The 15404-nt window shown below is 42.3% G+C and overlaps 1 protein-coding gene across 1 annotated transcript in view; it reads left to right on the forward strand.

Annotated features, from left to right (window-relative positions):
• The window catches only part of PARG (poly(ADP-ribose) glycohydrolase), a 66821-nt gene that overhangs the window by 12746 nt on the left and 38671 nt on the right, over positions 1–15404 (forward strand). Inside the window, exon 7 of the mRNA XM_083364187.1 lies at positions 3314–3388. Within this exon, the coding sequence (XP_083220313.1) occupies positions 3314–3388 (75 nt within the window). The remainder of the gene's footprint in view (positions 1–3313; positions 3389–15404) is intronic.

A 15404-nucleotide genomic window follows, 5' to 3' on the forward strand; every position in this document is an offset into this window, starting at 1 on the left:
ACTCTAGAATTTTCTTGTTGTGAAGTAGCTATCACGTGATCCTGGTGATCCTGCAGCCATCACAAATACACGCCAGGTGTCAAAAATGCCTGAATTTTGATCATATGCCCATAAGCTGTTGGAACTTTGAACCATCAAAGTTGTAATTTGATGGCTGGCTGCGTTTGTACCTGTACAACTCACCGAATGCTGCAATTTAATTTCGCAATAAGTTCTTCAAAAATGGGGGAGACTTCTGCTGTGAGAATGCAAGCAGTTATTTACGACGGTTATTTATGAAATTATATCAGGAATGGTTTTCCATGCAGAATCGTAATAGTCATGAAGCCCCACGCTATATTAACATTGATTCATGACTTAAGCTGCACCCTTGAATAGGGCCTTCCTTTGCTAAGCAAATAATTGCTTGTGCATTTCCAATCAATTTACTAGTAAATTTCGTTAAAGTTAGCTATAATGTGGCAGTTGGCTTCTTGCTAATCATAAGGAATGGTTATGGTTACAATTCATCATTTTGGATAAGGAAATACAGTTGCTTATTAGAAGACTGACTTTATTCGTGGAGGCCAGGGATTTTTTAATAATTTAAAAAAAATCAGTGTTGACTTAAAAAATTTCTTTCTTTCTTTCTTTCTTTCTTTCTTTCTTTCTTTCTTTCTTTTTTCTTTCTTTCTTTCTTCTTTCTTTCTTTCTTTCTTTCTTTCTTTCTTTCTTTCTTTCTTTCTTTCTTTCTTTCTTTCTTTCTTTCTTTCTTTCTTTCTTTCCAAAGGGGGACAGTCAGGAGAGGATTTTGTTCATTTACAATTATTCTAATTGAGTAGGTTTACACCAGTTCAAGAGCTTGTTTGGACTACTTCTCCCCCCCCCCCCTCTCTCTCTCTCTTTAACTTTTGGACTTCTGTGATTCAAGCTGGAGAGGGTGTTAATATTTCAGTTTCCTCTTTTAGATATTTTTCTTTTTGGTTTCAGGGAGCAGAAATTCAACAAATTTCACAACCCTGGTTGTAACAATAGTTTGACAACTTAATCCATGCAGAAAACCTCCCATCTCCTCCTATATGGGCTCACACTTGACGGGTAGCTAGACAACATTTTACAAAAAACAAGGGCATGACATTTATATTAATTTAATTTAATTTAATTTAATAATTTATTTAAATTTTATTAAATTTATTGACCAGGAAACTCTGCACATTAGCTCAAACATATATGGGATTCTTGTGAAAGGTTTATTATTCGTAGCTGTGGCTTTTTGCACCCAGGCGGTGGCGGCTGATGTAATTAAGCCCAGCCCACCATTTTGTCTCGGCTTGCGTTTCCCCGGGTGGGTGATAAAAATGCATTTGGAAACTGGAATTGCTCACCCACGCTCCCCATCTCAGTGCCTAGCCTTTTAAGCTGTCACCTACATCCATCCGTCAAAATAACTGGTTGACCTTAATATGATGGAGCTGCTGTTTTAAAGGGGGTGGCTGACTCAAGAGTCTGATAACAGCGGAGCTCAGACGAACCACCTCACGCTTCACGGTGAGATGAACGTCCGGCAATGTGGCTGGATTCCGTAACGTGAAAAATTCCATAACATGAAAAATGGCCCGGGGAACCGTGGCTGAGTCGGGTAGCCGAAGAGTGATAGAATTGCACAACTTGGGGAGCCAAGATTGTGTTACTGGGCGAGTTGACCAGAGAGCCAATACACTATCACGTGTATGGTTCATTCCGTTCCTTTTATTCGATCAGCCTTAAACACAGAAAAAAGTGATAGTGATTTAGGAGAAAGCCAGTTAAGGAATACTAACTGATTGCTCAGAAGTTGGATTTTTTTTTTAAAAAAAGTTTTTTGCAGCATATCCACATGCGTCAGAGCCAGTTTAGTCTAAGTAATTAAGGCATCAGGTGAAAAAAGCAAGGGCCTGAGTCCAAGTCTCGCCTTACCTATAAAAGCTGTCTGGGTGACTTTGGGCCAGACCCTCTCAGCTCAACCCACTTCACAAGGTTGTTGTTTTGAGGAAAACAGGAGAAGGAAGGTCTGTTGTGCATGTTCGCTGCCTTGAGTTATTTGTAAAACTAATAAAGGCAGGAGAAAGAGAGAGAGAGAGACAGATAATGTCCAAGGAATAGACAATTAGATAGACAGACTGAGATAGATAGATAGATAGATAGATAGATAGATAGATAGATAGATAGATAGATAGACAGACAGACAGACAGACAGACAGACAATGTCCAAGGAATATGACAATTAGATAGACAGATTGAGATAGATAGATGATAGATAGATAGATAGATAGATAGATAGACAGACAGACAGACAGACAGACAGACAGACAGACAGACAATGTCCAAGGAATATGACAATTAGATAGACAGACTGAGATAGATAGATAGATAGATAGATAGACAGACAGACAGACAGACAGACAGACAGACAGACAGACGGACGGACAGACAGATAATGTCCAAGGAATATGACAATTAGATAGACAGACTGACAGACAGACTGAGATAGATAGATTAGATAGATAGATAGATAGATAGATAGATAGATAGATAGATAGATAGATGATAGATAGATAATGTCCAAGGAATACGACAATTAGATAGACAGACTGACAGACAGACAGACTGAGAGAGAGAGAGAGAGATAATGTCCAAGAAATAAAACAATTAGATAGACACTGACAGACAGACAGACAGATAGAGAGATAGATAGACAGACAGATAGATAGATAATAGATATAGAGAGAGTGACAGAGAGAGACAGACAGATCAAAAGGTTGTGGCCACCCAAGTATTCCAAGACTAACTCAGTGAAATTCATTATTTTTGTTTTCAGCTTGTGCTTTAACTTTGGGTGGGATTTAAAGAGGGATATTGGAATACACGGCTTTTTACTCTTACTCGCATCCTTTCCAAGATTCCAGAAACAAAGTTCCAAATTCCTACTTTTTTTCAGGCAGTTTTGAAGGTCTGGGGCGGTGCTAAAGAGAAATTAAACCTCCTTTAGCCCGTAAAAGTTTCCCGTTCCTGTCCTTAAAACCCAAAGCTGGGTGGAAGAGCTACCACGAGTGGCAATTTTAGGCTTGTTCGATTCTTAATGGAGAGCCCTAAAGATAGGAATGGAAGGCTTCCAGAGATAGCCCCTCTCAATTTTTGAAAATATATATATATATACTTGTATTTCTGCAAACATCCGTGCCGCTGTTACATCTGTTGCTAAATAGCGATTGAACAGCAGAGGGCGCAGTTGATTCAAAACAACCTTTTTTTTCCTCCCCTGTTGCCAATGCTGTGCTATATTTTTATTTTGTAGGACGCTATACTCAGGTATAATATTACCTATGCCAAGAAATGGGACTTCACGGCCCTCGCTGAATTCTGCGATAAGGTAATTTTTAAAAAATGACCCTGAAACTTGCAAAACAGTAACAGTAATTCGAATACTGCTTTCTGCAGTTGGAATCTGATTCGAATGGTTATTTTTCTTTCCTCTTCTATTTGATACATGCTTTTACTTGTAGTTAACTGAATGTGCCTTGGGGTGGCGTTCCCAGAGGTCAGAGAAAAACGTACTCTCCGTGTGTATGTTAAGTACTTTGTGAACATAACAGGCAGCACTCCACTCGGAACCAGTGTGGAGCTCAAAAATCCCGTCGCGAAGTGAGACGGTCGTTAAATGAGTTTTGCCCCGTTTTATGACCTTCCTTTGCCACAGTTGCTAAGTAACTCGCTGCAGGGGTTTAGTTAAATGAATCCGGCTTCTCCCCCCCCCTTGACTTTGCTTGTCAGAAGGTCGCAAAAAGGGACGCGACAACTGCCATAAAGACGAGTCGGTCTGAATTTCAGTCATGTGATGCTGCAGTGGTCATAAATGTGAAAAACAAGTCACGTCCCATTTTTCTGTTGTAACTTTGAACGAATGGGCAACCTGTAACCTTTTTTCCCCCCTTTCCAATTAACAACGCTCGTTGTTTTTTTTTATTATTATTATTATTATTTTTTAAGTTTCTTTCCTAGAGCTGCAGATGCATTTGCTCCCTCCGGGAATAGCAATAATTAATCCTTAAGTACAATTGTCCCTTAACTCTTTCCGATGAAGCCGGCGGGGAGTCTGACCCTGATTATTCCAGTCATAAATAAGAAGACTCTTTAATTTGACTCTCCATCCCAGCTCTGTCGCAATCATTAACAAAGACGTGTAAGGATTGATGGCTGAGTTGCTTTGCATCTGGGGAAGAAAGCAGCGACAACATGAGGAAGGGCAGACAGCGATAAGGAGAAGATTAAGAGCAAACAAGGTTCTTGCATTTGGGCTGTATTGCCTTATCGATGTTTTTCCTCAAAGGATACGGGATAGATCATCAGAACGTTTAAACATCATCAGCAGAGAATTAATTCCAGGAGCGTATTTGGGCAGAACGTCTGACTGTGGGTGTTTTCTAGCATCTGGCTTTCAAAAAAAAAAAATCAAAATCAAACGGATTGGCGATTTGATGTGATCAAATTGGCCAGATCAATGAAGTCATGCCATTAAGCCAGGAGAGAACCAACCTAGAACCGAGGCGACAATTTTCTGATGGTTAGAACAATTAAATCAGTGTTAACGACTTGCCTCCAGAAGTTGTGGGTGCTCCATCACAGAAGGAGATAGGACAACCAGTTTGTCCAACATAGTACGGAGTCTCCTACTTCAGTAGCCGGTTGGACTAGAAGACCTCCAAGATCCCTTCCGAAAGGTAAAGGTTCCCCCGCACGTGCGTGCTAGTCGTTTCTGACTCTAGGGGCCGGTGCTCCTCTCCGTTTCAAAGCCGAAGAGCCAGCGCTTGTCCGAGGACGTCTCCGTGGTCATGTGGCCGGCATGACTAGACGCCAAAGGCGCACGGAGTGCTGTTACCTTCCCACCGGAGCGGTCCCTATTTTTCTACTTGCATTTTTAGGTGCTTTCGAGCTGCTAGGTTGGCCGAAGCTGGGACGAGTAACAGGCGCTCACTTTGCTACGCGGCACTCGGGATTGGACCCGCCAAACTGCCAACCTTCTGATCGACAAGCTCAGCGTGCTAACCCACTGAGCCACCGCGTCCCTGATCCCTTCCAACTCTGTTATTAATCGAAACCACTTTATTTTAGTATTCGTTTTCACTTTAATAATACAGCCACTTCTCTTAGATACTCAGCTGAACATGGCTACGTTAAAACTAACAAACGAAGTGGGTTTTGAACTCAGCTGAGATAAGCAAGCATTTCAAAGGCCTAAGTGGTTTTTAGAGGTTGTTAGCAGACCCACAACAGTTCTCGAACTGGCTCTAATTCCATCAGTGTTGTGCAGTGTCACATTTGGGCCACGTGGGAGGACACTGAATCCATTTTTGACAGCTTCATCTGGTGTCTTATGTCGATCCTTTTAGGGATCAAACTTCTGAAATTTTACCTCTTGTCGAGAGAAACACTTTTTAAAAAAATTTCATATGTTAATTTATTTCTTGATTTACGTCTTTCCAAATCAAATCAAATCTTAACTACTGTCAGTGTCCAGCAGAATAAAAAGAAAACTTTTCAAGCAACGACTAAACGCAGCTAAAACCAATATAACCGTCTTTCTTCCCGATCTTAAAGACTTTCTTTAAATTGCAAATGTTACAAAATATTTAAAATTCCTTTTTTAAAAAAATAATAATAATTCTGCTCTCTCTTTTTTTTCTGGGGCTGTCACATGCCAGATAGGAATTGACTAAAGGGGAAGGGGAGACCAGTCTGCCACTGTGTATCCTGTTTTATTTTTCATTTTATGTACCAATAAGTTCTTAACACTGATTTGAAATTAAAATATAGGGAAAATTGAAGTCGCCTGCACGAGGATTTTGCTGTCAGGATTCTCCATTATTTCCAATTGGAGTTAGTTGCAGAATTCAGCTCACCTTGTTTTCTTCATTAGCTTGTAAATAATACGAAGGATTTGGATTTTTTTGGGGGTTCGCATTGTTATTGTTAGGGTGGAGAGGAGTAAAAAAATAAAAGGTGGGGGGGAGGTAAATTAGGCAAGTAAACTGGGCATATTTTCTTGCAATTGCTTGTTTTTGTATATCGCACGAATTGTTTCTTGCGTTTGATTTTTATGCACTGCGTGTTCTATTACAGAGTTCTTTTGGTGACTCCAGGCACGTTTAGAATTACAATTATGATTTACTTTTGCTGTTAGTTACAGCTTTTGGTTATATTACCTTGTGGTTCACCTCATTAGTATAAACCACCTAGAGAGCTTAGGTTATTGGGCTGTTTAGATTTTTTTTTAAATTAATTCATCCGCAAATTAGCATGGGCTGCTCTCCGCAGGAGATTCTTGCTGTGTTGAAAATGAAAAAAAGGGGCAACAATAAGTGTCCCAACTTTTCCAGTTCTTTCAAGATGGGTCCTTCCTAGCTGCTTGCCCTTTAAAAAGGTAAAGGGTCCCCCGCACATGGGTGCTAGTCGTTTCCGACTCCAGGGGCCGGTGCTCATCTCCGTTTCAAAGCCGAAGAGCCAGCGCTTGTCCGAGGACGTCTCCGTGGTCATGTGGCCGGCATGACTAGACGCCAAAGGCGCACGGAACGCTGTTCCCTTCCCACCGTGGTGGTCCCTATTTTTCTACTTGCATTTTTACGTGCTTTCGAACTGCTAGGTTGGCAGAAGCTGGGATGAGTAACAGGCGCTCACTCTGTTACGCGGCACTGGGGATTCGACCCGCCAAACTGCCGACCTTCTGATTGACAAGCTCAGCATCCTAACCCACTGAGCCACTGCGTCCCTTTAAAGATGTACAAAAATGCCACGTTTTTTAATTCCACCCCACCCCCCCTCTTCTCCAATGTCTTGAGTCACAAAGCCCATGTGTTGTTTAGAGACGTTATAATTACGATTATTTAAAGAGAACACGGACCTGTATAAAACATAGCTCTGTGGGTTTTGTTTTTGGTTTTAATTTATTATTATTTTTTATTTTTTAAAAAACTGACAGAAGAGGGAGCTCTTGTCTTGCGCGGAGAATGCCACAATGCTAAATTTATTTATTTATTTCATCAAACGCATTACCAAATTTATTCATTAAATTTATTGGTCCCCCCCCCATCTTACCACAATACTAGCAAATACTAAAGAACCCTTTTAATTTAATTGGAAGCCAAGAAGCCAAAGGGTTAATACCACTTTATAAAGCCTTGGTAAGACCACGCTTGGAATAGTGCATCCAGTTTTGGTCAGCATATTATAAAAAAAGATGTTGAGACTCTGGAAAGAGCACAGAGAAGAACAACTAAGACGATCAGGGGACTGGAGGCTCAAACATAGGAAGAACGGTTGCTGGAATTGAGTACGTCAGTGGGTTAGGACGCTGAGCTTGTCGATCAGAAGGTCGGCAGTTTGGCGGGTTGAATCCTGAGTGCCGCGTAGCAGAATGAGCGCCTGTTACTCGTCCCAGCTTCTGCCAACCTAGCAGTTCGAAAGCACGTAAAAATGCAAGTAGAAAAATAAGGACCACTGCGGTGGGAAGGTAACAGCGTTCCGTGCGCCTTTGGTGTCTAGTCATGCCGGCCACATGACCACGGAGACATCCTCAGACAAGCGCTGGCTCTTCGGCTTTGAAACGGAGATGAGCACCGGCCCCTAGAGTCGGAAACGACTAGCACGCATGTGCGGGGGAACCTTTACCTTTAGTCTAATGAAGAGAAGGACGAGGGCTGGGACGTACATAGGCTGGGAGATGCGTGGGCCTGCCCTGTGCTTGGCTTCCATATCTGTCTGGCAGCCCAGCTGGGAACAAGGCAAGGACTTAATGGGGAAATCAGGCAGGCTCAACCAGAAATTGTCATTTGGAGACCAAATGGCCCATTGAGCAGGCTCAGTCGAAAGCACATTAGCCTATTCTCCGCAATATCCCTCTTCCGTTCTCTGCCCAGAGAGTTCACCAAAAAGAATACAGAGGCGCCAGAAGTTCTTGAACGAGGCCTTTGTGTCCCATTCCCCCACACTCTAAATGACAGGAAGGAACGTACGCTCTCAGGATGAGATCCATAATCTGGATTGCACCAATTATATCAAGGTACATCCCGGCAACCGAAGGAGAGTAATCTTTTTTGCTCTGTGCAAACTGTATGACTGAGAATACGTCAGCCGTTGCAGTATACAGGCAGTCTTTCGGCTTGTGGCAGTTCGTGTAAGTGACCTTTCAAAGTTACGAAGACACTGATAACGACAATGACTGTTTTTCGCACTTGCGACCGTTGGAGCACCCCCATGGGCCCGTGATCAAAATTCGGACGCTCGGCGACTGGTTCCCCTTTACGACCGTTGCCACCTCCCGAGGTCGCGTGATCCGCTTTTTGCAACCTTCTGACAAGCAAAGTCAAGTGTGGAAGCCGGATTCATTCAACAATGGTGTGGCTAACTTGTGACTACTGCAGGGATTCACTTAATGGCCGTGGTGTCATAGTTTCGACAGGTGAAACTCTTCAAAGAACTTCGAGGCATTGTTTGCCTTATAGAATCTTTATTTGAGAAGCATGGCATCGGCACATACACGGTCGAAGCCAAAATCTGAATTCCCCTCCCCTGAGCACATAGTATCAAGGACAATTCCCTCCTCCAGTTAACGGTTGTAAATCACATTCACCAATTAGTTTGAAATGCAGGCTTCCCCTCCAGTTCTCCAGCCTGCCAATTCTTATCCTCTCTTATTTCAATAAACTTGGTTCTCACACTAGGTGCAGTATTGTTATGTCTAGCTAAACTCTCATTCACATCCCCCACCTTCCCCAGCATCATCTAACTCTAAAAGCGAAAAGGAGAAAAACGACTACATTTCTATTTGTTGTCAATGCAAAAAAGCATCCGATGTTAGCAGCGTTGACGTGCGGCAGGAACAGTCACAAAATGGGGCAAAACTCCCTCCGCAACCCTCTCACCGAGCCGCAGAAATTTTGGCCTCAACCGCGGTCGTAAATCAAAGACTAACACCTATATTTAAAAAAGAAATCCGAACATTTTCCACCACCTTGTGGACTCTCTTTTTTAAATTTCCCAAGCTGTTAATTGAAGGAAGAAACTTAAAAGAGGCAGAAAGTTCATTGTTGCTGACCGCTTGGCTTGCATTTTAGAAAGATCTGTGATGACTCAGAATGACAGGCATTTTTGATGCACAATTTTTAAACGTCGCCGGACGTGTGCACTGGGGAAAGACGGGAATTAAAGAAGGAATGAGTTCCTCGGTGCTCTTTTGAAAACAGCCAAAACCTACGTTTGTCATGTCATCTAATAAAGAGAGTGAACGTGGTATTACTCGGTCTCTTAAACGGCTGAAGTTTATTTAGAATTGTGGAAGTCATTAAAAAAGGGAAGTCTCACATGGCAAGTACGATACACCTGAGAGACGGTTGTCATCCTGGATTGGCAGGAGAAATATTCTGCCTTTCTGGAAAGAAAAATTAGAGAGCCGCCAAATTAACTACTCACATCTAAGCTGTTGTCTTCTTTCCTTTTCCAAGTGTCAGTTTGTGAGCCTGATAAATGTCAAATGTTCTCTTTCACTATCTTCTAATGAGGCTCTTCTCCGCATGTTCCAATATAATTCGTTCTGTGCTTCACTCAAAAGAGGACGTCATTCACTCTGTTTGTGTTTTTCTAATCAGGATGTATTTTAAGAGAGTGAAGGTACATTTGATATATATTTTCTCGGTGGATTTATATTACGTCATAACCCCCCGAAAAGAGCATTTATAGCTAGTCCTCACTTAACAAACACTTACCCAGCCATCATTCAAAGTTACACCTTACTGGACAAGTGTTCCTTACAACTCAGTCCTGGAAGTTTTGCAGCCACTGCAACGTCCTCAGCAGTCACGCGATCCTGATTGGAGCACTTGGGGATCGGCGCACAATTGCAATGTCACAGCATCCCGCAATCCTGCGATGGTGATTTGCAATCTTCCCAGCCGGCTTCTGACAAGCAACGTCAGTGGGGAAGCCAGCGGGAAGTCGGATGTCATTGTCACAGGGAAAGGCTCGCTTAATAAACCATGCTGATTTTCTCAGTGGGGGCAAACAAGGCTGCCGTTGCTAAGTGACAACAGGCAACATGCTTTACGACCCGTGTTGCTTAGCAGCATATTTTTCAGCCCCATTTACTGTCGTTAAGCGAGGTTGACCTGTACTTTCCTAAAAGGAGCGAGTTTCAGATCTTTTCGGGATTAGATTTAAAGACCGTCCAGCATTTTCTGTCCCATTTGCTGATTTTACCTTACCTTCCACTTGCTCTTGTTGTTTTGGATACATGTATAATAGCATGAAGCCATTATGGCATGAAATATTCATCCCATGAAGCCGGTAATTTATAAAGACAACCTTTCTCTCTCCCCCCCCCCACTTTGCTGCGTGGTCTGAGTCTTTTAAAATTCCCCCTGCACCTACCTGCTCTTTCTTCCAAAACGTTTAAAAGCTCTCTTCACATTGCCACTGAATGTTTAACTTTCAGCATAACCAAAGGAAGGATATAGTTGTTGTTGTTGTTGTTATTAAGTTGGAAGGGACCTTGGAGGTCATTTAGTCCAACCCCCTGCTCAGGCAGGAAACCCTATACCAAAATGGCTGTCCAGTCTCTTCTTAAAAACTTCCAGTGTTGGAGCATTCACCGCTTCTGCAGGCAGGTTGTTCCACTGGTTAATTGTTCTAACTGTCAGGAAGTTTCTCCTTAGTTCTAGGTTGCTTCTCTCCTTGATTAGTTTCCATCCGTTGCTTCATTATAATAATGAATAATAATGATTAATAATTATTAAAGTAAATGTAGGCTGTGCTAGCCCTGCTCACTTAGGTTTTGAAGAACGTGTTGGGGTGCGGGTATACCCGCACCCCAACACATTCTTCAAAACCTAAGTGAGCAGGGCTAGCACAGCCTACATTTACTTTAATAATTATTAATCATTATTATTTAATTTAATTTAAATTAAATTTAAATTTAATTTAATTTTAAGGGTGAAACTGGGCTAAGCTCCCAGGGGCTATTTTGTTGAGTTAAACTTGATAAAATTCACCCAAATTGTGAGTGGCAAACAACGCGGTGTAAACAAAGTACCTCTCTCGAGACATAAGATTTATTTTAAAAATGAGAGTTTTTTTTTTTTTAAAAATGGGCTTGTCAGTTTTCTGGCGTCTGTTAAGAAAGGAGATAGATGCAAGTCTGCATTTTCTACCCTTTTGTGTCAAGTTAGTTTCTCAAAAGTTGCATTATAACACAGTCAGTTTTTTGGTGTGGACAAACAGCACTCCCTAACCTTTTTAATTGCCAAACAACTTGTATAGATCACAAGAAATAATAACGAGCGTGTTTTATTTGCAATATTTTCTACATACACCCATTGTCAACGTTATATTTTTTGCTGCTTTAATTATACACTCTCAGCCTTCAGAGCGGTTGAGGGAACAATGGCATAAATACATCAAGAAACAAAATTAGCTAAAGAATTGGGCTATAGATACTATTTATTTGTTTCTTTTATTAAATTTGCATGCTGCCCTATTCCCATTGATGAGGGATAGGTGAGCTGGGGGCTCATTATGTTACTAGTTAGCCAGTTCTTTTCAAATTGACTCTTACCAGGCCTACCAATTTGGTAAGATCTGTTCGTTCCTCAAAAGAAATTAGAGGTCCACAACAAACAATTTGCTTAAAAGATGGTTCGTTGCAAAGTGGTAGAACGTATTTTGGATTCTTTTTTTTTTTTTAAACCATCATGGCGGGTCCATTTTCTAAAACGCCTCTAAGAAGACCATGGTTTGTTAGACCAATTCAAGCACAATTGAGAACGAGAGGTGAATCTCTTATCTCCAGACTCTTGCCAAGAAGTCCTCTTTGTTGGTCATGATGGATTCAACCAAGCCAGAAGACTTCACTGGTTTTCAGAAATGACAGCAGCACAAAATAAGGAGAAGTGTAGCGGCGAAAGCATTGGGTTACCAATAGGGGAACCTCACAGCCAAGTTGCTTAAGTGGCTTTGGAAAAATCCACTTAGAATACTGCATCCAGTTTGGGTCACCATATTCTAAAAAGGATGAGAAAGGCCGAGCAACCAAAGAATTGAGGCCTTTGGACTACGGTGCTGGAGAAGACTCCTGCGAGTCCCTTGGACTGCAAGGCGATCAAACCGGTCAGTCCTAGAGGAGATCAACCCTGACTGCTCTTTAGAAGGCCAGATCCTGAAGCTAAAACTCAAATACTTTGGCCACCTTATTTATTTATATTTATATTTATTTATATTTATATTTATATTTATATTTATATTTATATTTATATTTATATTTATATTTATATTTATATTTATATTTATATACTGCCCTTTCCCGAAGGACTCAGGGCGGTTTACAGGATATTTAAAAGAAAATCAATACAAAAGTTAAAACAAATTAAAAAAGATTAAATGAAACCCTGAGAGAAAATAAAAACCCAGTTAAAATTAAAATTAAAATTTCTCAGCCTGGGCCAGAGAGCTCGAAGAGCCAGGTCTTCAGGTCCCGGCGGAATGAACAGAGGTCGGGGGTAGTCCTAAGCTCCACGGGCAGCTGGTTCCAAAGGGCAGGCGCCCCCAGTGAGAAGGCCCTGTCCCTGAGTGTTGTCCGCCGGCAATCTTTTACCGGTGGCACCCTGAGAAGACCCTCCCTGTGGGAGCGCACAGGACGAAGGGAGCTTGATGCTGGCAGCAGGTGTTCCCTCAAATATCCCAGACCCTCGCCATTGAGAAGGAAGGACTTGCTGGAGAAGAGCCTAATTCTGGGAAAGGTTGAGGGCAAGAGAAGATGGGGACGACAGAGAAGGAGGTGGCTGGATGGAGTCACTGAAGCAGTAGGCGTGAGCTTAGATGGACTCCAGAAGATGGTAGAGGACAGGAAGGCCTGGAGGAACGTGGTCCATGGGGTCCCAATGGGTCGGACACGACATCGCAGGTAACAACAACAAGTTCAGTGAAGTGACGTCTGGACACTCTCCCAGCCTGTTCTGAACACTTCTGGATTTTACCAACAAAAAGTGCATTTATTTTTGGGCTAATAAAAGAGCGTGCCAGTTTGTGCCGCTGTTTCATCAAGGCACGAAACCCCAAGTTTTAGAAAGAATTGCTTGAAAAGGAACAGGGCAGCGGCAGGAGAGTTCGGCCTTTGGCACTTCGGGTCTTATTTATTCTCCACCTCAGGAAAAAGATAGAAGGGCTGACAGGTGTAACAAAGTCCAGTGTCAACAATTTGTCATCAGGTGAGGGGCAGTCAGAAAAGGTATCGTATGTCAGTTTTAAGAGACAGGGAGGCAGAGCCAGGCTAGGAACACGATCCAGATCTGCCAGTCTTCCGGATGCTGAAGGTCAAATGTCGCCTTTTGAATTAATGTTACATGCAAGCTGGTTTGATGTCGCTTCCTAAGATCCAAGCCCAACCTTTTGACATTTCGCACGCATCACAATTTGGAAATGCAGCGCCCGGGTGGGAAGGAAAGCGAAAACAGCAACGCTTGACGACACCCCCCCCCCTTTAAAGCAGTTCATAAAAGCTCCTTCAAAATGTATATGGGTGCGATAGGTGACCGTTTAATTGAGAAGTGGGAAAAAAAAACTTTTGAACTGCTTTAGAAATTTTTCAAAATTTAGCCCATTCCCGAGGACGATTCACACAGGTGGTGGTGGTGGTGGGGCTTAATAATTCAGGGATCCCCTCGTAGGAATTTAAGGATCTGAATTTGATTACAGGTGGTCCTTGACTTAAGCCCACAGTTGAGCCCAAGGTTTGCGTTGCTAAGCAAGGCATTCGTTAAGTGAGTTTTGCCCCATTAGAGTTTTTTAAGCGAGTCACTGCAGACACGGTTGTTAAGTAAATCTGGCTTCCCCATTGACTTTGCTTGTCCCAACCCCAGCTGGCCTGTTTAAAATTCTCCAAAACACCTAAAGGTAGAACCAAGAAGCAACGGATGGAAACTCACCAAGGAGAGAAGCAACCTAGAACTAAGGAGAAACTTCCTGACAGTGAGAACAATTAACCAGCGGAACTACCTGCCTCCAGAAGCGGTGAATGCTCCAACACTGGAGGTTTTTAAGAAGAGACTGGCCAGCCATTTGTCTGAAATGGGATAGGGTTTCCTTCCTGAGCAGGGGGTTGGACTAGATGACCTCCAAGGTACCTTCCAATTTATTATTATTATTAAATGTCAAAATGTAAGCCTAATCTCTGCATTCCAGTTGTCGTAGTCTTTCTTTTTCTCTTTGCCCAGGACAATAGCCCTCTTTTTTAAACTATTTTAAAACAGTTTTTAGAAGTGTTTTTTTTAAATACTACTTTCACGCCCAACTGGCAATGTGCCGATTACCCAAATACGCAGATTTGAACAGTTCCAAATCTTAATTTCCACAAACATTGTTGTTACTATGCGGAGTTATTAAAGAGAGGAGAGACAGATACAAGTCTCTCATATAAGGAACGGCTGCTGGAATTGGGTATGTCTAATTCAATGAAGAGAAGGACGAGGGGGGGACATGATAGCAATCTTCCAATATCTCAGGGGCTGCCCCAAAGAAGAGGGAGCCAAGCTGTTCTCCAAAGCACCTGAAGGCAGAACAAGAAGCAATGGATGGAAACTACTCAAGGAGAGAAGCAACCTAGAACTAAGGAGAAACTTCCTGACAGTGAGAACAATTAACCAGTGGAACAACCTGCCTCCAGAAGTTGTGGGTGCTCCAACATTGGAAGATTTTAAGAAGAGACTGGCCAGCCATTTGTCTGAAATGGTATAGGGTTTCCTGCCTGAGCAGGGGGTTGGACTAGATGACCTCCAAGGTCCCTTCCAACTTTATTATTGTTATTGTAACTGCTAATTTTACTGTTGTTGTTGTTGTTATTATTATTATTATTATTATTATTATTATTATTATTATTATTATTATTATTATTATGATGTAGTCCTCAAAGCATGACTAGAGTTGAGCCCAAGTTGCTGCTGCTTCCCCATTGCCTTTCCCTGCCAGAAGGCCGCAAAAGGGGATCACGTGACCGTGGGACACCACAATTGTCATAAGATGAGTCAGTTGCAAGCGGGGTTGGACTAGAGGACCTCCAAGGTCCCTTCCAACTTTACTATTATGATTACTTAACATCCTGGTACGATTGATGTGGATCGCTCGCCTAGTATCCTACGACTATCGCTGAGGTGTTGTATCTTACGGCTTACGATGATGATTGTGTTTTATGGTTACGGGAAATGACTTATCGCTGGTTGCTTGCATGCATGCCCGAGAGCTTCTGCACCGGAGACAAAAAAAATCCTCGTGTGTCCAATCCCCTTTGGCCGATAAAGAATCCTGCTCTCTTCTGTCCAAAACATGCTAAGCAGGGATCCTGGTTTGGTTCA

This window comes from Vipera ursinii, assembly GCF_947247035.1.
Source record: "Vipera ursinii genome assembly, chromosome: 5".
Taxonomy (NCBI): domain Eukaryota; kingdom Metazoa; phylum Chordata; class Lepidosauria; order Squamata; family Viperidae; genus Vipera; species Vipera ursinii.